The 19,833-nt window shown below is 66.6% G+C and overlaps 4 protein-coding genes across 12 annotated transcripts; 2 read left to right on the top strand and 2 right to left on the bottom strand.

Moving 5' to 3' along the window:
- Positions 1-636: 636 nt before the first annotated feature.
- Positions 637-3,534, bottom strand: LOC128152425 (zona pellucida sperm-binding protein 3-like). The gene is made up of 9 exons (XM_052810644.1): positions 3,465-3,534; positions 2,739-2,911; positions 2,368-2,480; positions 2,054-2,157; positions 1,771-1,942; positions 1,541-1,652; positions 1,241-1,421; positions 993-1,157; positions 637-910 (listed from the first exon to the last, which is right to left on the bottom strand). The coding sequence occupies exons 1-9, from the start codon at positions 3,532-3,534 to the stop codon at positions 669-671; spliced, it is 1,332 nt and encodes a 443-aa protein (XP_052666604.1). The 3' UTR covers positions 637-668.
- Positions 3,535-5,080: 1,546 nt separating this feature from the next.
- Positions 5,081-7,582, top strand: CBLIF (cobalamin binding intrinsic factor). Of its 2 annotated transcripts, none has more exons than XM_052811132.1 (9): positions 5,081-5,476; positions 5,610-5,789; positions 5,948-6,091; positions 6,192-6,335; positions 6,424-6,596; positions 6,676-6,913; positions 7,033-7,174; positions 7,255-7,373; positions 7,454-7,582. In XM_052811132.1, exons 1-9 carry the CDS (start codon positions 5,407-5,409, stop codon positions 7,513-7,515), a joined length of 1,272 nt encoding a protein of 423 aa, XP_052667092.1. In that variant the 5' UTR covers positions 5,081-5,406; the 3' UTR covers positions 7,516-7,582. The 2 variants fall into 2 exon arrangements, with proteins under 2 accessions (XP_052667092.1, XP_052667091.1); XM_052811131.1 differs by having other exon boundaries at positions 7,030-7,174.
- Positions 7,583-8,599: 1,017 nt separating this feature from the next.
- Positions 8,600-10,461, top strand: MRPL16 (mitochondrial ribosomal protein L16). The gene is made up of 4 exons (XM_052810576.1): positions 8,600-8,726; positions 9,094-9,159; positions 9,287-9,435; positions 9,929-10,461. The coding sequence occupies exons 1-4, from the start codon at positions 8,684-8,686 to the stop codon at positions 10,412-10,414; spliced, it is 744 nt and encodes a 247-aa protein (XP_052666536.1). The 5' UTR covers positions 8,600-8,683; the 3' UTR covers positions 10,415-10,461.
- Positions 10,462-10,579: 118 nt separating this feature from the next.
- Positions 10,580-18,994, bottom strand: STX3 (syntaxin 3). 8 transcript variants are annotated; one of them, XM_052810573.1, is made up of 11 exons: positions 18,625-18,982; positions 17,010-17,090; positions 16,821-16,920; positions 16,639-16,713; positions 16,421-16,488; positions 15,637-15,745; positions 15,228-15,301; positions 14,973-15,107; positions 14,052-14,162; positions 11,330-11,430; positions 10,580-11,076 (listed from the first exon to the last, which is right to left on the bottom strand). In XM_052810573.1, exons 1-10 carry the CDS (start codon positions 18,652-18,654, stop codon positions 11,353-11,355), a joined length of 861 nt encoding a protein of 286 aa, XP_052666533.1. In that variant the 5' UTR covers positions 18,655-18,982; the 3' UTR covers positions 10,580-11,076; positions 11,330-11,352. The 8 variants fall into 8 exon arrangements, 6 of the variants coding, with proteins under 6 accessions (XP_052666533.1, XP_052666532.1, XP_052666529.1 ...); XM_052810572.1 differs by lacking the exon at positions 14,052-14,162 and adding an exon at positions 13,843-13,953 and having other exon boundaries at positions 18,625-18,972; XR_008238639.1 differs by lacking the exon at positions 10,580-11,076 and adding an exon at positions 14,288-14,312 and having other exon boundaries at positions 11,358-11,430; positions 18,625-18,979.
- Between the last annotated feature and the right edge of the window lie 839 nt (positions 18,995-19,833).

Here is a 19,833-nt window from a genome sequence, read left to right as displayed (position 1 = left end):
AAGGACCCTCTGAGCCACGTCCCCCCTACCCAGGGTGTTGCCCCCCCCCTCCATGGCTGAGCAGCTTTGGGAAGCGGGAGAGCAGCGAGACCCCTTCAGCCCATCTCCCCCACCCTGGCAGCCTAAGGCCAGGAGCCGAGGTGCCTGTGAATTCCCACGCAGGACACTAACCCCCCCCCACTCCTCCAGCAGCTCTGCTCTTGCCCCCCCTTCTCCGCAAACTGCCCCAGCTCCCAGCACCCACCAGAGCATCGCCGGGGAGGGGGGCTGCAGCCGTGCCGGGGAGGGGGCTGTAGGTTGTGGTGCAGAGCGGCACCGGCTCACCACGCTGGCATCCCTACGTCGGAGACGGATGCTTTCTGCCCACCGCATGGGCAGAGGGGGTACCAGCGCTCTGCCCCCCCCGAGTTGGCTGGTTCCCAGGGAGTTGTGGCACGGGAGCCACGCTTGCCAGGGACCCAGCCCGTGGTGGGCGGCGTGGGCTGTCTGGGAGCACCCCAGAGAGGCCAGTGGGACATTTTGGGGTACACAGAGGTACTGGGGACATGTCATATCCCCCCCACCCACTCACCCCAAGCACCCAGGGGAGTACATGGTCTCCAGAGCCCCCTCCCACACTGACCTGGCACAGCCTTTCTGCTACAAATTTATTTCTAAAACGAGGAGGCTCACACAACGGCAGGGTCTGCAGGAGCAAGGGAATTCTCGGGGGTGGCCTCGGCACCGCCGGCTGCGGTGGGGGCCATGGCCACAGCACGGGACTCCCCCAGGGCTGCCTCGGGGTCACCCACCCCGTGCCCGCGCCGGTGACGCCGCACCGAACAGTAGCAGCCGGCTATGCCCATGGCGGTGAGGATGGAGCACATGGCCACCATGGCCAGCATGGTGCCGGGGACAGGGACAGCCAGCCCTGCGGGGTGAGACAGCAGGGTGAGGGGGATGGCGGGGTCACCCCAGCCACCCCCCAACACCGCGGGGCAGCTCGCACTCACCCAAGTCCTTCTTCTCCCCCCGTACCACGGGGACCGAGGGGCGGTGAGACGGTGCTGGGCTGGGCTCCAGTGCCGTGGGGAGCTCCGTGGGGGCCGGGGACGAGCTGGGCAGAACCGAGAGCAGCCCCAGGGGACCGAGACGGACGCTGGCTTCCCCCAGGAGCCCTGCAAGGAGAATCCCATCGGGCACTGCTGGGCACAGGCAGCCCCCGCGGGACTCGTGGATCCCACCGAGGGGGTTCTCTTACCTCCGCTGCCAGTCAGCCGGCGCCGCCGCCGGCCCCCGCAGCCGGCCGGAGAGCCGCAGCACGAGCAGTTGACCCCATCGGGGGAGTGCCAGGCGGCTGCCGCAGGGTCGTAGGAACAGGCTTTGCCGGAGGTGCTGCCAGCTCCCTCTGCCACAGCCTTCAGGTGACAGCGGAGGTAGATCTGCAGGGACGAGCATCCTCCTGCTGCACCGCTTGAGCCGCCCCGTGGCTCTCCACCAATCCCTCACCCACCCATCAGCGCGGGATCACCCCGCACCCCAAGACCCCGCTGGCACGGACCTGGCTGCCGGAGGCGTTTGGGAACAGGAAGGTATCCAGCTGGAAGCGGAGGAAGCGGTCTCCACGTTGGGGTAGGAAGCGGGAACGACCAAGCTGCCCATCCAGCAGGCACCTGCCGGGATGGGAAAGGGGGTGAGATGGGCGCTGCCACCACCCGCAGGGTCCTGGCAAGGAGAGGGAGCATCAATTTGGGGCAGCAGCCACCACCCTGCGCCCAGCCCCGTGCTCACCCGTTGTCAGTGATGACCTTGTATTCCAGCCACGGCGCCGAGCTCGGGCTGGCCACGCACTCGTCCACGAAGACCCTCAAGGGCAGCCGGGGGTCGGCGCTCACCGACGCCTCGATGTTGATCAATTCCCCCAGGGAATAGGTGGGCTGGTGCAGGCGGGAGGACCAGGTACCTGGAAGGCACGTGGCTGTGGCTACCCCGAGCATTGCCCCAGGGCCCCGGCCATGAAGGGGGGGGTCCCCCCCCACAGGGGAATAAAGGGGTCTGGGGCTCCCCCACTCACTGTCATACACATCCAAGGCGAAACGTAAGCGTCTCCGGTGAGCGACGGTGGAACCGAAGGGGACCCAGGTGGGCTGGATGGCCCCAGATGAAACGCTGCCCATCCTGCACCACAGAGCATCCTCGAGCAGGGTGACAGGCTCCCTGCACCCCTACCTGCCGTGTGCCCCACGGGCAGGCACCCCCCCCGCACCCTCCCTGCCCAGGATGGGCTGCGGGACCCAGCACCGAGGGGTCCCATCGTGGGTAACAACCCAGGGAGTGTGGGCACACGGGGCTCAGCCGGAGCCCAGCCCCATGGGGCTCCCTGCTTACCTGGGGTAGTAACAGTCCACGGGGAGGGAGAAGGGTCTGGCACGAGCCACGGGCCCCCCAGCCAAAGGGCGGTAGTGGAGGACGTTGCTGTAGTGGATGCTGTCCGGGAGAAGCTGGGCGAACGAGCAGACATGGGGCTGGAGGACGCGTCACCCGGCTCAGAGCAGGCGTCCCCCTCCCTGTCCCCAGCACCCAGAAAGCTTCCCGGCCCACGGCGAGAACCAGGTTTCAGGTCATCGAAGGATGCCCTGACGCTGTCCCTCCCCTGTGGGACATGGTCCCCCTCCCATTCCATCCTACACCCGCCCCGAGGAGGACCACGCTGCCGCAGCACCTCCATCGGGGACGCGTGGCCACCCCTGGCTCCTCACCTCCAGGGTGGTCCCGCAGCCCACGAGCAAGTGCTTCAGCCAGTACCCGTCCCCATCAGCGGTGGTCACCCCACAGCCGGATCCCAGCGTCAGCTCCCCACTGGCCACGCGGCTCCCCAGGAATCCAGCCGGCACCACCACGGCGAGCCACGCGTGGCCACACGTAACGGAGACTGTGGCAGGGCGAGGAGAAGAAGGGCTGAACCGGCTCGCTGAGGACCCCCAGGTTCGCAGGGGAGCAAGCCAGGCAAGCCCCCAGCACAGACATCCCCTCGAGTTCCCCCGTTTTAGCGTTTCAGCCTTAGGGAGGACAGGGAAGGAGGTAGCCCCAGGGGTTGAGCTGCTTTGTAGAGTCACCCCAGGGCACCGATGTGGCCCTGATGTTCCCGAAGGGTCCCCATGGGGAGATGGGGGACCTGCAGGACCCACCCCAGGGCTTCCCTCACTCCGGAGTCGACCTCCCAGCCCCAAACCTGGTGCTCGAGGCAGCCTGACCTACAGACCTGCCCTGCCTGGGGTGGAGAGGAGACCGTGGTCCTCTTCCACCGGCAGCCAGGCATCACCCATACCCACCACCCCGCAGCAAACAGCCATGCCCAAGGCACAGGCACCCAGCAGCCCAGCCTGGGGGGGGGGGGGGGGGGGGCACTGCCCATTCCCCCCTTCCCAGGGAGCGCAGCCAGACCCAGCAGGACTCCCCCCACCTCTCCCCAAACAGCCCCTTACCCAGGGTATCCTGCGCCCAGGCTGCGGCTGCAAGAAAGAGCACGAACCACCCGCTCCTGAGAACCTTCATGGTGATGGAGGAGGAAGAGGAGGGGCAGCCCCCGCTGATGGCTTTTACACCTGGGCTGAGGTGCAGCTCTCCCAATGGGAAGCCGGGTGGTCCCTGCAGCCCCTCGCCCAGCCCCTCGCACCCACCTGGGGCTCGTCTCTGCAGAGTTCTCCTCCTCCCAGGGGCAAACCGAGGGCCCTGGGTCCCTGTCCTTGTCCTTGTCCTTGCTCTTGCTCCAGCCCTGCTCCTTCCCCTGGTCCCGGTCCCTGCCCCAGCCTCAGTCCCTGTCCCTGCCTAGGGTGGGGGGGGGGGGTGATGGAGAAGGTGGGGGTCAATCTCTGGCCATGTGCTCCCTTCCTCGCCCCAAAAGCAGGCTGGTCCCTGCACGCAGGGTGATGAGCGTGTCCTTGGGGCACCTTCCCACTGCAGAGCCTCTGGGGAAACTGAGGCACAGAAAGGAACTGGCCCCTGTCCCTCAAGCTGTGCTGGGAAGAGGGGACACCTGGCTTGTCCCTTGGGCTGTGCTGGGAAAAGGGGACACACGGCTCGCCCAGCCACCCCCCAACCTGCCCTCCCCATCCCAGCTGCCTCCGGGCTCTGGCGTGGGGCAGCAGGCAGGGCAAAGGGTGATGGTGGGCACACCGAGACAGGCAGGGCTGGTCCCGGCACTGGCCGGACCCTTGGGAGCCCGTGACAACCCTGTAGCCCACGGGCCCCGCAGGGGTGGGCAGCCCTCAGCACCCCGTGGTGAGCAGCCTGGGGCAGGAGACGACCTGGTCGGTGGACCCGGAGCTGTCCCCCGAGCCCCCGTGTCCTGCTCGCCCCACGGCTGCCCCTGCCCATGGCGCGGCGCTGGAGGCAGAGCTGCTGTGTAACCGCGGCCGCTACGTGGTCACCCACGCCGGTAAGGAAGGTCCCCACCGGTGCACTCAGTCCCAGTGGCAGAATCCGGCATTTGTTCTTGTTAAATTTGCTGCCGTTGACAATTGCCCAAAGCTCCCATCCAGCCAGATGCCTCTGCAGGGCGCTTGTCCCTCGAGAGAGTCACCAGCACCTCCCAGTTTGGCATCAACTGCAGTGACTGGTCTCCAGCCAGATGTAGCCCCACTCCCTACACCCCTTTGAGCTCTGCCCAGCCAGTTCTTCACCCAGCGCACCCTGTACCTGCTCATCTCGCAGCTGGATGCCTTGTCCAGAAAAATGCTGTGAGGGACAGGATCAAAAGCCTCACCAATCCAGAAAAACAACATCCACTGCCTTTCCGTCATCCACGTGGCGGGTGACCTCATCGTAGCAGGATATCAGATCGGTTAGATGGGAATTCCCCTTTGTCACCCCATGCTGACCATGCCTGGTGATGGCATTGTCCTTTAAATGCTTTCCAATAGCACCCAGGATGACCTTCTCCATCATTTTTCCAGGTACTGGGGTTAGACTAACAGGGCTGTAGTTTCCCGGAAAGCGCAAGCTCTTCTTGTAAATTGGGATAGGGTTGGCGAGCTTCCAGCCAACAGGAACCTCCCCAGGCACCCAGGACCTTGGGTAGATGATTGAGGGGGGATCCTGCTGTGACACCCACCAGCTCCTTCAGTGCTCTGGGATGAATCCCATCCGGCCCCGTGGGACTCATGGACGTTCAACCGGTATAACTGGTCCCTTGCGATTTCAAATGGAAAATTACTGCCTGCGCAGCCGTGACCGTCCAACTCCGTTTGACATCCTTGGGCACACAGATAAGCCGGCGGTGCTTGGCAGTGCCGGGGCAGTTGTGGGAAGGCAGGTGACCGGAGAAGGGCAGTGGAAGCAGCTAAAGGCATAGAGGACGTCCAGAGAGACGAGTGCTCACAGGACTCTGACGGTGTGAGTGGACCCGCTTGCCCCGAGGACAAGAGGATGCTTGGCGTGGCTTTCGGCATCGGGGTCCTGCTGGCCCTGGTGGGCGGCACGGCCGCCCACGGCTGCGGTGAGTGTCACCCCTCCCACGGAGGCACCGGAGAGACCGGTGACCCTGCGAGGGACTGCGCGGAGGGGACACGGGATCCCCTGCGACCTCCCGCCGCGAGTGCCAGTGGGGTGCCCGACCCCTCTCCCTCCAGTTGCCCCGTACGAACTGGTCTCCAAGATGCTGCAGCGCCTGGAGGAGTCCGTCAAGGCGGACGAGCTGCCGAACCCCAGCGTCCTGCTGGCCATGAACCTGGTCGGGGCCACCGGCACTGAGACCAGCAAGTGGCTGCTCCAGCAGATACAGCAGGAGGCTGTGAAGAGAGCCCAGAAAGGTAAGGAGGGGCTGGGGGTGCAACCCTGCCATGGCAGCTGGTCCCAGCAGATCCAGTACCGCAGGCTTGGCACGGCCAGTTCTCTCCATCCCAGCCGGGGACCGGAGTGCCAGGTCCTGGCCCCCCAACACGCCCCGGCTGCTCTCTCGTCCCCGCAGACATGACTTCGGGAGAGGTGGCTCTGTACGTGCTCGCCCTCCTCTCCTCCTGCCAGAACCCCCGGCACGTCCATGCCCTAGGGCAGACCATCAACCTGCTCGAAGTCCTGCAGGAGAAAACGGACGAGGAGATGGCCAGCCTGGGTACGCCGGCATGGGAGGGATGGCCCGGGGTGCCCGGGGTGGAGGCACCTCCCTCCCCGTGCCTCGGTCCCCCATCAGCTCGCCACGTTTTGCTTTGCAGACTTGGAGGGCGTCCCGAAGACCACCCTGTACAGCGTCAGCCTGGACGCCCTGGCCCTGTGCCTGGCAGAAGCAGGTGGCTACCAAGGGGCATCTGTGATCCTGGCCAAGCAGGCGCTGGCACTCGAGAGCCAGCTCTCTGTGGGTAAGGGACACCCCCGGCCCCGCCGCGTCCCCTCCGCTCACAAAGCCCCCGCTCCCGGCGGCTTGGCGGTGACGCCGGGATGTCGCAGACACCCGTGCCGTGGCGGCGCTGGCGATGGCGTGCACGTACGGCGAGACGGACCTCTACGACGTGCGGGATCTGCTCCAGGAGGCACTGTGGGTGGTGACCAACGGCTTCCTCAACGAGCAGGAGGAGGGTGGCATGATTGGGAATATCTACAGTATGGGACTGGCCCTGCAGGTACGGGGAGGGCTGCGGCACCGCAGCTGCCCGCTCCGGCTCCCGGAGCCGCTCACGCCGCCTCCTGCCTCCTCCGCAGGTGCTGGGGGCCACGAGCAAGTTTTACTTCCCGCGGGAGTGGGATTGCGCCCAGGCTTTCTCCGTGGTGTACAGCCATGACTACCGCCAGCCCATGGCCATCGCCCAGGTCCTGCCTGCCCTGGTGGGCATGTCGTACCTGGAAGCGGCCAGCCTGGACTGCACCGCCAGCACCGGCGTGTCCCCGACCCTACAGCCGTCCCTGTCCCCAAAGCTGAGTACAACCGTGGTTCCCAGAGGTACGGCTTCTCCCTCCAGGAGCTCCCCCCCCCGCCAGACCCCACAGGGATGACGCTCCTGCCCTGTGCCCCGTGGCACTGTGCCGGCTGCCCACCCTGCCCCTCTGCCCTCCCAGTAGCCACCATCACGGTGCACTACTCCATCATCAACAAGCTGCAGGGAAGGCACTTCAGCTACTCCATCTCGGTGCGGGTCCCGGACGGCTCCACGCTGCTCAAGGTGCTGCAGGCAGCGGCGGCGAAGAAACCCGACATCTTTAGGTAAGAGCCAGAGAAGCCAGGTGGGGGAGAGCGGGGGGCACGTGGCATCCCCCCAGCGAGCCCACCCGCTTCTCCGGCAGCTTCCAGACGGAGCAGACATCCTGGGGCCCCATGGTGGTCTCCATCCACGGGCTGGCCGCCAACCCGGACGACAAGACCTACTGGAAGTTCCTCAGCGGCAGCGATGCTCTCCAAGAAGGTGGGTAGCCCAAGGTGGGGGGCAAAAGGAGCCGGGGGGGGTCGTGATACCCCAGCCTCACGCCTCTCCCTCCGCCGCAGGGGTCGGCACCTACAAGCCGTGGAACAGGGAGCACATCCAGGCCGTCTTCAGCCTCTACTGATGTCGCCGAGGGACGCTTGGCCCCGCCGGGCCCACCGTGGCGGCAATAAAGAGCCATTTGCAGCACAGCTCTGTCTGTCTGTCTGTCCGTCTGTGTCTGTCTGTGGTGGCGGTGGCCCCCTCCACCTCTCGGGGGGGGGGAACACAGGACCCCGGGACCCCCTCAATGGGGACCAGGCCTTGGGGAGACGGTTGGGGCAAGGTCTGGGAGGGACATGGGAGCCTCGATGGGACACCGAGGTAGGGGTGATACCAAAAAAGCCGGTCGAAGAAACTCTCTAAGACTCGATTTTGGAGTTTTAGAAAGCAGGCATTCTTTATTGCAGCGCTGGGTACACGGGCGATCGCTCCACCTGGCAATCGCTCCACCTATCGTGCACACTGTCAGGCCTAATCGTGCAGGTTAAGTATATGTTCTACATACATATTCACTAGATTTCCGAGAAATGTTATACATATTCATTAGTTTTCCAGGAAACTATTAGCATATTCAAATGTCCTTTACGCAGGTGCATTGAAGGTCTCTGGTGGTCTTCAGGAGTCCTCTGGTGGTCTTCCATAGTCTTCCTCACTCGTCCGCTACTTGACCCTTCTCGGATGATTCTGCGCAGTGTGATCTTCTGCATGTTTGATGCATCTTATCCTAAAGAATGCTCGTTAGTGCTTCTATTATCCATGCTTGCATTTTGACATAATTCGTATGGATACTTCTAAGTTAAGTTACCTAAGAGGGCTAAAGTCCTTATCTTCTTCAGCGGGGGCTCGTCCGGGATGGCCCAGAAACTGCAAGGCCATCCAAAAGCAATTTCTCGCACATTTTGCAACATACAGCACCCCCACCCCCCACCCATCAGCGAACAATCCGGCAAAAAACCAGCAACGCCATTGTACTCAGCCAAACATCCCGCATCAGGGGGAGCGGGGGGGGGTCCTGCCCGGCGGGGACCCCTGCCCGCTACCGTGGGAGCGGAGCGGGGGCGACGTCGTGGAAAGACACGGCGAAGTGTGTGGGGGGGGGTGTCCGCCTTGCCCGGAACTAAAGTTCCCCTCCGTGTTTCCCGGGGGCACCGGAAGGGGTGGACCTCTTTACCGGAAGTGTCCCCCGCCGGACGGTTCCGTGGGGGCGGATCTTATGGCGGCGCCCGACAGGCACTTCCGGCCGGGCGGCGATGTGGCGATGGCGGCTCCCGCGGCCGCGGCCGGCCGGAGGAGGTGAGGGGAGCCCGGGCAGCGCTCCGAGGGACCGCTGGCTGCCGTGGGTGGTGGTCGGGGAGGAGCGTGTGTGTGTCCCCAGCCCGGCGGGGGGACGAGCCGGAGAGGGGAGGCCCTGGCAACGGGACACCCGGGTCCCCTCCCGTGTTAACCGGGAGGCGTTGGGGTCCGGGACTCCCGGCTCGGCTGTGGTGGCCGTGGGGGGCTGTTGGGACCCGGGGGGGGGATGTTGGGATCCGGAGGGGGGGCGGGTGTGTCCGTCCCAACGCTGCCGGAGCCGCTCCCGGGAAGCGGGCCCGCTCCCGGACCCCCCGCCGCCATCCCGGTACATCCAGACCCCGTTCCGAGTCTCCATTCTGTCCCCCAGGTCCCGGCGGTGTCACCGTTCCCCGGGCGGGCCTCAAGAAGTACGTGTTGCCTCCAGCCTACAGCGGTAAGGGGGATAGATGGGGAGAAACCCCCCTCCCCGGTCTGCTGCCGCCTGTAACCCCCCCCCCCGCCCTGCACCGGGGGGTCCAGGGGCCGGTGACCTTCACAGGCCTGTGTCCCCCCCCCGGCAGGTATCACCTTCCCGGAGAGGACGAAGCTGAAGTTCATGGACAAGGTCCCGGCGGTGCCCAAGGTCAGGCGAGAGCCCCGGCGGCTGCGTGACATCCGCGGCCCGTCCCGGGAGGCCACCGACTTCACCCAGGGGCAGTACGGGATTCTGGTGAGCGGGACGGGGGGGGGCCCTGCTCCCCTCCCTGGTCAGAGCTGGGTGGTGGAGGTGGTGGGGTGTGGTGAGGCCCAGAGGAACCGGCGGGCTGCGTTTGGGCAGGAGTTGGGGACGGTGCAGGAGCGGACACCCCCCCAGGCTGGAGACCCCTCACCGCTGGTCCACCGTCTGGCGCTGAGCCCTCCAAACAAACCAGCGACCAGAGGGCACCGCTGCCAAACCAGCTCTAAAAAGCTGGATTGACTGAGCCACCTCTGTCAGGAAGGGCTGCGGTTTCCCTAGCGAGGAGATAAAGAACATAATATCGAGCTTAAACTGGAAAGGCAGCTTTGAGATGTCCTCAGTGAGGTGGCCACCCCCCCAAAAAAATACCACGTGTGAAGGGTGCGAGGGGATGGCTGCCAGCGCAGGGCAGGGCAGGGAAACCTCTGTCCCCCTCGCCCGGCCAGCGCTCGGTCCCTGAGGTGCCTCGTTCTTCCCCCCACAGGCCTTGGGGGGTGGGTACCTTCACTGGGGCCACTTTGAGATGATCCGCCTGACCATCGGCCGCAGCATGGACCCCAAGACCATGTTTGCCATCTGGCGCGTGCCGGCCCCCTCTAAGCCGGTGACACGGAAGAGCCTGGGGCATCGCATGGGGGGCGGCAAGGGCCCCATCGACCGCTACGTGACGGCGGTGAAGAGCGGGCGGCTGGTGGTGGAGGTAGGCGGGCACTGCGAGTTTGAGGAGGTGAAACCCTTCCTCACCCAGGTGGCCAGGAAATTGCCCTTCGCCGCCGTCCCCATCAGCCGCGACGGCCTCGAGCAGATGCGGCAGGAGGAGGAGGAGAAGAGGCTCAACAACCAAAATCCCTGGACCTTCGAGCGCATCGTCACCGCCAACATGCTGGGGATGCGCAAGTACCTCAGCCCCTATGACCTGCAGCTAAAAGGACGCTACTGGGGCAAATTCTTCCTGAAACACAGGCTGTAACGAGCACCTGGGGAGGGGGCTGCCTTAATTAAACCTTCCCACAAGAACCTGCATCGGTCGCTGTGGTTTTTGGACGCGCAAACGCGGGACCAGGAGCATCCCGGAGGTGAAGCATGCATCAGGGCTCGTCTCCCACTACCGAGACCCCCCACACACACCCCGACGCAGAGCGTGGGTGATCTCTTTATTCAGGAGGAGGGCTCCGGCACGGGTGGCTGCACATCCGAAGAGCCGTCGAGACAGAGAAGTTGCCGCAGATGAGCTCTGAGCGAAGGGAGAGGCTCCTCCTTCCACCCCGAGCAAGGCAGAGCCCTCTACGTCACCTGCACGCTGCCCCGGGGAGGAGCACAGCACTTTTGGCTGCTCTGTGCTGCCGAGGAGGGGGCTGCTCTTCGCAGGGGCCGCTGACCGTCGGCCAAATGGAGGATGGGAAGCGAGGGGAGACCTTGGGGCATTTGCCCGGTGGTGGGAGGGAAGGGGGGAGCAGGGGAGGTGGTCTCCACTCCTCCGGGCTGCGGCGCAGGGATGTCCTCGGGGCTCCGGGGATGAGGGCTTGGCAGGTGGGTCCTGGGGCCGGCGGTCGGGGTCTTTCCGATGGCTGGAGCCACAGGCGGATGCAGGCGGGATCATCCGGGCGGTGGGGCAGGAGGGGGAAAGGCCACCTGCAGTGGGGAGGAAGATGAGGTGCTGCTGAGGAAGGGGATGCGGCTCCCACCGCTGCGGCTGTCCCCGTCCCTCCCCGATGTGGCTGCCTGGGGACGCTCGGTCTCTTCTGGCGCCTTACAGACGTGCTGGCAAGTCCAAGGGGGGTGAATCCCACCCGGCTCAACCCCGCCGAGGTCCGAACCCGCGCCCTGGGTGTGGGGGTGGCACCGGGGACCCCGACTGCCACCCTCCCGCCGTGCGCCCGGTCACCTGGAGGGCAGCGGGTTGGGGTCTCAGGCGAAGATGCTCCCAATGCTGGCAGCCAAGATGATGGCGAGGATGATGCAGCATATCATGATCATGATCTTCTTCTGCACGGGGAGAGAGGGGCGGTGAGGCAGGGCCGCGGGTGGCACGGGGTTGGGGAGGGGGGGACAAGGGACAGGGACAGAGGCTGGGGAGGCAGCGGGGTAGGTGTGAGCTGGTTGTGTGTAGCACCGGGACGCGGCTGTGCCGGTGTCCCCCTGGGACAGGCGGCCAAGCGCCAGCACGCAGTGGGGACGTGTCCCCATCGCCGTGACTTACCCAAAACCGCGGGGGGAAGAGGGTTTGGGCCCGGCCTGGCAGAGCCTGTGGGGCTTGGGGGTGTCCCCAGCCCCACACTCCCCTGTCACATCTTCGCCCCAAGGGGCTGCGTCACTGCAGCACCTGAAAACGGGGGCCGGTCCCAGACCCCGGGTCCTCAGCCAAAGCCACTAGCCCAGCCGTGATGCCACGGCCACCGCGAGCTGAGCTGGAGCCATGCTCAGCCCAGGGGCAGCCCCCCACTGCTTGGGGTTTCTGGGGGTGCCAGCACCCCGCTTGTCCCCGCAGTGGGCCCGGCATCGCATTGCGCACAGAGAGGAGAGGCGCAGGGTGGGCGTCAGCAGGGATCTTTATTTTAACGGGAATTAAATAATGGTGACCGCCGCGTCCTCCAGCCCCAGCTCCCCGCAACACCGGGCCAGTCGGCATCGGGGGACCTACCAACCGCAGACATCAAGGCCAAGAGGGGACAGAGTCCCCGGCAGCTCCGTCTGCCGCGGCACGGTGGACAGCAAAGCGTGGCCAGACCTGCCGGCAGCTGCTGGTGCCACCAAACCCCCTGTCCTGACCGTATCCCCGTCCCTCGTCCTCCCAGGACGCCCGTGCGGGTGAGGGTCCAGCCCTCGCCTGCCCAGAGCGAGGCACCTCGTCTCCTCTCGCTGGGGCCGTGGCACCGGCTGGAACATCCCCACGGTGCCAGCATAGCCCCCAGCCTCCTCGCTCCCCCCGGCAAGAGATGGGGGACCAGGAGGAGTTGATTTATCAGCAAAGGGAAAATAAATAGTTGAGTCCTGTCCCCTTTCCGCAGGGGACATGAGGACAAGAGGGGAAGACTCCAGGGACTGGCAGGACAGCGAGGGCCGCAGGGGATGGTCTGGTGGGGGAGAACGCTCCGGCGTCGGAGTCCCTCCGTGGAGGCAGAGGCAGCGGTGCCATGCCGGAGCCCAGGGCAGGAGCCGGTGTGCCGGGGCTGAGGGCAGCAGGTCCAGGAGAAGCAGGGAGAGGAGGGTGCCGGGGAGGGTCCTGCTGGGAGACTTCACTACTGGGAGAGTTGGAATCATCTGGAGGAGGGAAAGGGGGAGACGTCAGCCTCCAGCCGGAGAGGCTGGTGGGGAAGGGGACGAGGGGCTGCAGCAGGACCCTGCGGGTCCGGAGGGGAGCGAAGATGGCAGAGACTGACATGGGGAACACATAGCCAAGCACGGAGCTGAAATCCAGACCCCTGAACACCACAGAGCCCCGAGCGCTGCAGATCCCCGAGCAACACAGACCTCCGAGCAACGCAGACCCCCGAGTAACGCAGACCCCCACGCTCTGCAGAGCCCCAGCAACGCAGACCCGAGGCCACCGGCCGGTGAGCACCCAGAGCCCAGAACCTCCAGCCCCAAAGGCAGCAGCAGAAACCAAAGCACTGGAGAGCCAGACCCCGGCACAGGGACGCAGAGCCCCACAGCAGGCAGAGCAGTCCGGGCAGGGCACGATGGCGGGGCCAGCCCGTCCGTGCCTGCCCACCGTCCCCGAGCCCTCCAGGGTGCTCCGGCCCCGCAGTGGGGCTCCCCTGCCCCCCAACACTTACAGACCACAGCCCCCGCCTCGGAGGCTATTTCTTGTTTAGCCCCACAGACAGTCCGATGATGAGGGCAACTATCCCCAGCAAAAGCACCACTACCACCGCCAAAATCAGCATCTTCTGGAGGGGGCGAGAGGGGAGACGGGGGCTGGTTACGCCTGCCCTGTGTTGGGGGGGGGGGGGGGGTTGGAGAGCAGAGGTGGGCACGGAGGAGCCCAGAAGAGCCAAAGATGCTGCAGACCCAGCGACAAGGCAGGAGGGGCTGAGACCTCACCAGCTCATCACACCTGAGGAGGGTAGGAGGGGGCTTAGGGCTGGATCTGGCGGGGGGACAGAGAGGGACAGTGCTGCCAACCCCATGGAGGTCACAAGGGGGGAGGAGGGGTGGCTGGGGGTCACTGGGGGCAGGTGGGAGCCATTGGGGTCATCTGGGGGACCACTGGGGGTAGCTGGAGGACACTAGAAGTGGCTGGGGTGACAAGGGGGTCTCAGGGCCACTGGAGGATATGGGGAGACGCTGGGGGCACTGGGTGATGTGAAGACAGAGGGGGACACTGGGGGTGCCTTTGGGACAGTGGGGGCTATGGAGGGGACACTGGGGGACACTGGGGCCGTCGGTCCGTCTCACCCTCCTGGCCTCACTTTGGTACTTCACAGCCTTTTTGGTGTCGGCCACGGCCCGCTCCACAAAACCGACGGACTGGTCCATGTTGTTCTCTATGCGGTCGATCATGGCTCCCTACGGGGCGCGGGGGCAGCGGGGCGCAGGCAGAGAGAGACAGAGAGAGACGGAGGGGGGGACGCTGAGAGCACCAGGGGGTGCTGGCTCCCACCCACCTTGCGCGCCTGGCCCTGGTACTGGAGTGCCTTCTTGGTCTGCTGGTTCGCCTGCTCCACGTGCTCAGCCGTGTGCATCACGTATTGCTCCACGTTATCCAGCAGCCCACCCTGCGGGGACGGGGAGAGGGGACAGGCTCAGCCCCGTGGCACGGCCCTACGGCACGTGGCACGGCCCTACGGCACGTGGCACAGCCCCACGGCACGTGGCACAGACCCACGGCGCAGGTACTCACCCTTCCCCGGTGCACACAGTGGCTCCTCGCATTGCATGGGGGGGGACAGAGAGGGGCTGAGAGAGGGGCCGGGACCACCACGGCGTGGGGCGCACCCTTGCCCACCCCTGCCTCCCTCCCTCAAGCCCCCACGGGCTCGGGTGCTGGGTGGCCCCACGGGGACCTGTGCAGCGATCACCACCCAGCTCCACGTGGCTCCGTGCCTGGGTCCCCCTGCACGGGTCCCTGTGCTGCCCTGCGTGGCCCCATGCAGGTGCCCACGTGGCTCCGTGCCACCCTGTGTCCCCGTGGAGCCCTGTGCAGCCTTGTGTGCCAGTCCCTGGGTGGCTTCCCACACAAGTCCCTGCTCATCCTCATGCACAGATCCCTGCTTGTCCCCATGCAGCCCTTGCACAGATCCCTGCTTGTCCCCGTGCACAGATCACTGCTCGTCCCCGTGCAGCCCTTGCACAGATCCCTGCTTGTCCCTGTGCAACCCCGTGCACAGATCCCTGCTTGTCCCCATGCAGCCCCATGCTCAGATCCCTGCTCGTCCCTGTGCAACCCTGTGCACAGATCCCTGCTCGTCCCCGTGCAGCCCTTGCACAGATCCCTGCTCATTCCTGTGCAACCCCTTGCACAGATCCCTGCTTGTCCCTGTGCAGCCCTTGCACAGATCCCTGCTCGTCCCTGTGCAGCCCCGTACCTGGTTCTCCACCAGCATGGCAATGTCGACGAACATGTCGTGGAGCTCCTTGATGCTGCTCTCCAGCCGCACGATGTCCTTGTGCCGCCCCTCGATCTCGCTCAGCGCCTGCTTCGAGATCTGCGAGTCCATGATCTGCAACGGAGTGGGATGGGACACACACACACACACACACACACACGTCAGCAGGGCGGGGGGGGTGGTCCCGGCCCCCGGTGTCCCCCCCGGCCGCCCCTCGGCGCGGCGGGCGCTCACCCCCGAGGTGAAGATGGAGGGGTTCCCGCTCTCCAGCATCTCCTCCAGCTCCTCGTCCGTCGTGTTCTTGCCGGCTGCGGGCACGTTGGGGCAGTGGTGGGAACAGGCCCCGCCCGCTCCATCAAAAGGGGCGGGGTCTGGAGTGCCCAACCCCGCCCACTTTACCGAAGGGGGCGGGGTCTGTAGGGGCTGGTCCCACCCCCTTTGCCAAAAGGGGTGGGGTCTTTAGTGTCTGGTCCCACCCACTTTACCAAAGGGAGAGAGGTCTGTATGATCTGGTCCCACCCACTTTGCCAAAGGGGGCGGGGTCTTTGGGGCTTAGCTCCGCCCGTTTCGCCAAAGGGGGCGGGGTCAGCAGGAGGAGGCCCCGCCCACATCTGCCGGGGGCGGGGCCGGGGGGGGCACGCACTGATCTCGAGCTGGCGCTGGATCCGGCCCTTGCTGCGCTCCCGGAAGTCGACCTGCGCCTCGTTGTACTTGGTCATGACGTCAACGAACTTGCGGGACAGGACCGAGTGCTGGGGACCGGGACAGGGACGTGGGGCTGGGGACGCCCCGGGCATGGCACCTCTCCGGCCCCCCGGGGGACACGACCCCGTGCTGGGGACGGGGACGTGGGACACCCCAGGCATGGCACCTCTCCGGCCCCCCGGGGGACACGACCCCGTGCTGGGGACGGGGACGGGGACGTGGGACAACCCCGGGCATGGCGTGTCCCCATGGAGCGTTTTCCCAGGGGACAGGACCTAGGGCAGGGGCGTGGGAGCGGGGACACCCCCGGCACGGCGCATCCCAGCCCCAGCGGACAGGATGGAGTGCTGGGGATGGGGACAGGGAGTCAGACCAGTGACGTTCCAAGCGTTCCCCAGCCCCAAGAAATAGGGCAGGACGAGGTGTTGGGGCTGGGGACGGGGGCACGAGACGCAGGGGACCCGGGAGATGGCATGTCCCAACCCGTGGGGGACAGGACAGGGTGTTGGGGACAGGGCAGAGGGACACGAAGCCTGGGAGCACCCAGACATGGTGGATCTGGGACGGGGTGCTGCTGGGGACAGCGGACAGAGATGGGAGACCTGGGGACACCCAAGACGTTGCTACAGCCCCGTGGGGGACAGGGTGGGACGGGGTGCTCAGGACCTGGGGGTGCTGGGTGGGGACAGCCCCGGCAGCGGGTCCCAGGGACCGGAGCTCACCTGAGACTTGCGTATCCGGAGGTCGGCGGAGGACCGTGCCTCGTCCTGCTCGATGTTCCTCTCCATGCCTGGCGAGAGCCGGACCCCAGCCCGTCAGGGACCTTCCCCACCCACCAGACCCCGTGGTCCCAGTGTCCCCAGCACACCCCACCCTTCCCACGGGGAGAAGGGGGACCCGCGGGACTGGGTGACACGGCGGTGGGGACGCGGCCGCTCACTCTTCAGCTTGTTGCGGACGCTGTTGGCCATTTTCTTGATCTCTGCCGTCAGCTGCTCCAGGTCGTCTTTGGTCTCTGCGGGGTCACGGCGCGTGAGCCGGGGAAGCCACCGCGGGAACGTCCCCACGAAGGGGACGCGTGACCCTGGGAGGGGGACACACACACGTGGCCGCCGCACTCACTCTGCTCAGGGATGGGGGCCGAGAGGATGATGCTGTAGAGCTTCTTGGCCTCCTCCACGTTCTCCGAGATCTTGTCGATGTTTTGCCGGGTCTCCTCGATCTAGACGTGCCGGGGAGGATGGAGGGGTGGGGGGGGTTAGGAGGCAGCCCCGTGCCCCCCAACCCCGCATCCCCCCCCCGACTCCTCACCTCCGAGAAGAATTCATCCATGAACGCCGTGTTGTCGACGGCGATCTCCAGCTCCTCGGTGTCATCGTCCGCGTCCTGTTTCTGCGGGGTACGGTGGGCAGCGCTCAGGGGTGACACCCCCCCCGCCTGCACCCGGGGACCCCCCCCCGGGTGACAGTCGCCCCACGGGGCCAGGGCGGCCACCAGCCAGCCCGGCTCTGCGGGGTCAGGGGGGGACGAGGCGGGAGCAGTCGTGGGGACGTGGTGGCCCAGGAGGGGACATCTGCAGCGGGTGGCGGTGGCGGGGGGGGGGGGGGCTGAGCTCGTCTCACATCTGGCTGTGCACGGCCGGGGAATTAAGGGATTGCTGGGCTTGGCCGGAGGGAGGGGATGGGGACGGGGACAGGACAGGGTTTTATGGCCCCAACCTTCGTCCCGTGGCAGGTCTGAGTAGCGCCGGGGGTCGGCGGGGGGCCCAAAGGTGGCTGTTGCCCATCACCCTGGCGTCGCGCCTGGCCCCCCCACCCATGGGGTCCCGAATCGGTCCCTTCTCAGGGTGCCAACCCCGGCCCCTCCACCTCCCCTTGTCCCCCCTCAGCTCCCAAGGGGTGTCCCATGCCCAGCTGCGGTCCCCCTGGGGAGGGGGGCAGGCCCTGGCTGGGGACACTGGGACCCCCGTCCCGTGTGTGTCCCCCCCCCCGCCAGAGTAAAAATAAAATTAATCCCTTCTCTCCCTCCCAAGGGTTTTATCTGATGGCTTCGTAATCCCCGCTAAATCCCCACCAAGCCTCCCTGCCACGGCTGCCCACCCCACGCCGGGGCCCGGGTGCAGGTTGGGGGGCTTGCAGGGACCCCCAACACCCGAGGCGGGGGGGGAACAAGACGCTGGGGCAGGGAAGCCCCCGGGGAGCAGGGGGGGGCCCAGCTGGGCCCCACGGCAGGGCAGGCGCGGGATGAGGAAGCGGTGACGGTGGCGGGGAGCACAGTGAGACGTGGGGCACGGGATGGGGTGCTGGCCCCTGCGGGCACCCCGCATCCGCTCCCTGCCCCCCCCAAGGGGATGGACTCCCCAGCCCCACGCAGCCCGGGGTGGGGGCTGGCGTCCCCCCATTGTACCCCACAGCACGGGGGGAACAGCCCTCGTCTGGGGGGGGGGGTGGTGTCCCCCCAAAATACCCTCCCCACCCCCAAACGGCACAGAGGGCTGACCCCCCCCCAGTCCCTCCTGCCTGACACCCCCATTGCTGTGGGGCTGGCTTTCAGGGCCCCCCGTTCGCATGACACCCCCATCCACCGTGGGGTGGGGGCTCAGGGAGTCCCCCATTCCCGTGGTGCCCCCATCCACCGTGGGGTGGGGGCTCAGGGACCCCAATTCCCATCACCCCCCCCATCCACCCTGGGGTGGGCTCTCGGTGACATCCATCCCCGCGACGTCCCCATCCACCACGGACCTGGGGCTCAGGGTCCCCCCTCCCCATGATGTCCCTGTGAACCATGGAGTGGGGTCTCAGGGACCCCCCCCCCATCCCCGTGACACCCAGCTCCCCCTGGGAACAGGGTCCCGGCGAACCCTGGGGACCCCCACCCCACGAGGTGCCCCCCGATCGTCCCCTCTCCCCCCCCGAGGGTCTCTCACCGCCTTGAGCTGCTCCAGCCGGTCCTTCATGGTGCCCCCAAGGGCTGGCGGGGCACCGGGGGGTCCCCGTCCTCGCCCACCGCAGGGATGGAGGATGCCGCCCTCGGTCCTCCCTGGCCGGCCGTGGCCTCCTACATCCAGGCGAGGTGGCGGGTGTCCCTGTCCCTGTCCCCAAGCCCTGGGCTGTCCCTCTGCTAATCCCCAGTGACAAGCACAAGGAAGGCAGGAAGGCGCCGAGGGGAGGGACGAGGTGGAGCCACCCTTCAGTTGGGACACCTGGGGACACCGGTCCCGTTAAAGGCGACGGTTGTGGGTGCCCCCGGCCACCCCGGGAGGTGGCATCGAGGCGGAGCGGCGGATGTGGGGTGGCCTTGGCTCGGAGGCGATGAGGAAGCTCGTCCCCACGGGGGTCACGCGACGACGACGTGTCGTCCCCTGCCATGGGTGAACGGCTGGGGAGAGGGGACACGGCTGGGGGGACATGGCTGGGGATGAGGGACATGGCTGGGTATGGGGGACATGGCTCTGGATGGGGGTCACGGATGGGGGGACATGGCTGGGGGACAGAGCGGAGGATAGGGGACATGGCTGTGGATGGGGTCACAGCTGGGGGGACAGCTGGGGACAGGGGACATGGCTGGGGTGCACAGCTGGGGGGACATGGGTATGGATAGGGACACGGCTGGGGACAGGGGACATGGCTGGGGGGGCACAGCTGGGGCTAGGGGTCCCAGCTGAGGTCATGGCTGGGGATAGGGGACACGGTTGGGGACACGGCTATGGATATGGGTCACGGCCGGGGGGACGCAGCTGGGGACAGGGGACACGGCCATGGATATGGGTCACAACTGGGGGACACAGCTGGGGATAGGGGACGCGGCTGGGGATAGGGGACATGGCTGGGGACATGGCCATGGATATGGGTCACAGCTGGGGGGTCACAGCTGGGGGGACACAGCTGGGGATCGGGGACAGCTGGGGGACATGGCTGCGGATAGGGGACATAATTGGGGGGGCATGACTGGGGGATAGGGGACGTGGCTGGGCGTAGGGGACAGGGCTGGGGGGACATGGCTATGGGTCACAGCTGGGGACAGGGGTCACGGCTGGGGGGACACAGCTGCAGGGACACAGCTATGGATGGGGGGACATAGCTGGGGGGACACAGCCGTCTGTGGGGGACACGGTTGCAGGCAGGGGACATGCGGG

The sequence above is a fragment of the Harpia harpyja genome, chromosome 16 (genome assembly GCF_026419915.1).
Source record: "Harpia harpyja isolate bHarHar1 chromosome 16, bHarHar1 primary haplotype, whole genome shotgun sequence".
Taxonomy (NCBI): Eukaryota; Metazoa; Chordata; class Aves; order Accipitriformes; family Accipitridae; genus Harpia; species Harpia harpyja.
The sequence above is the reverse complement of the archived record's forward strand: the minus strand, read 5'-3'. Positions and strand labels throughout refer to the sequence as shown.

Bases quoted from the DNA above. Each gene is read 5' to 3' on its own strand.
- LOC128152425 (XM_052810644.1), bottom strand. From the start codon at position 3,534: ATGAAGGTTCTCAGGAGCGGGTGGTTCGTGCTCTTTCTTGCAGCCGCA. The intron at 2,481-2,738 runs GTGAGGAGCCAG...TCGTTCGCCCAG, and splicing joins GCTGCGGGACCACCCTGGAG to CTTCTCCCGGACAGCATCCA. The intron at 1,653-1,770 runs GTGAGCACGGGG...CCATCCCGGCAG, and splicing joins AAGGTCATCACTGACAACGG to GTGCCTGCTGGATGGGCAGC.
- CBLIF (XM_052811131.1), top strand. From the start codon at position 5,407: ATGCTTGGCGTGGCTTTCGGCATCGGGGTCCTGCTGGCCCTGGTGGGC. The intron at 5,790-5,947 runs GTAAGGAGGGGC...TCGTCCCCGCAG, and splicing joins TGTGAAGAGAGCCCAGAAAG to ACATGACTTCGGGAGAGGTG. The intron at 6,597-6,675 runs GTACGGGGAGGG...CCTCCTCCGCAG, and splicing joins GTATGGGACTGGCCCTGCAG to GTGCTGGGGGCCACGAGCAA.
- MRPL16 (XM_052810576.1), top strand. From the start codon at position 8,684: ATGTGGCGATGGCGGCTCCCGCGGCCGCGGCCGGCCGGAGGAG. The intron at 8,727-9,093 runs GTGAGGGGAGCC...TCTGTCCCCCAG, and splicing joins GCCGCGGCCGGCCGGAGGAG to GTCCCGGCGGTGTCACCGTT. The intron at 9,160-9,286 runs GTAAGGGGGATA...CCCCCCCGGCAG, and splicing joins GTTGCCTCCAGCCTACAGCG to GTATCACCTTCCCGGAGAGG.
- STX3 (XM_052810569.1), bottom strand. From the start codon at position 18,654: ATGAAGGACCGGCTGGAGCAGCTCAAGGCG. The intron at 15,108-15,227 runs GTGAGCGCCCGC...ACTCCGTTGCAG, and splicing joins CCTCCATCTTCACCTCGGGG to ATCATGGACTCGCAGATCTC. The intron at 14,163-14,972 runs GTACGGGGCTGC...CCGTCCCCGCAG, and splicing joins CCATGCTGGTGGAGAACCAG to GGTGGGCTGCTGGATAACGT.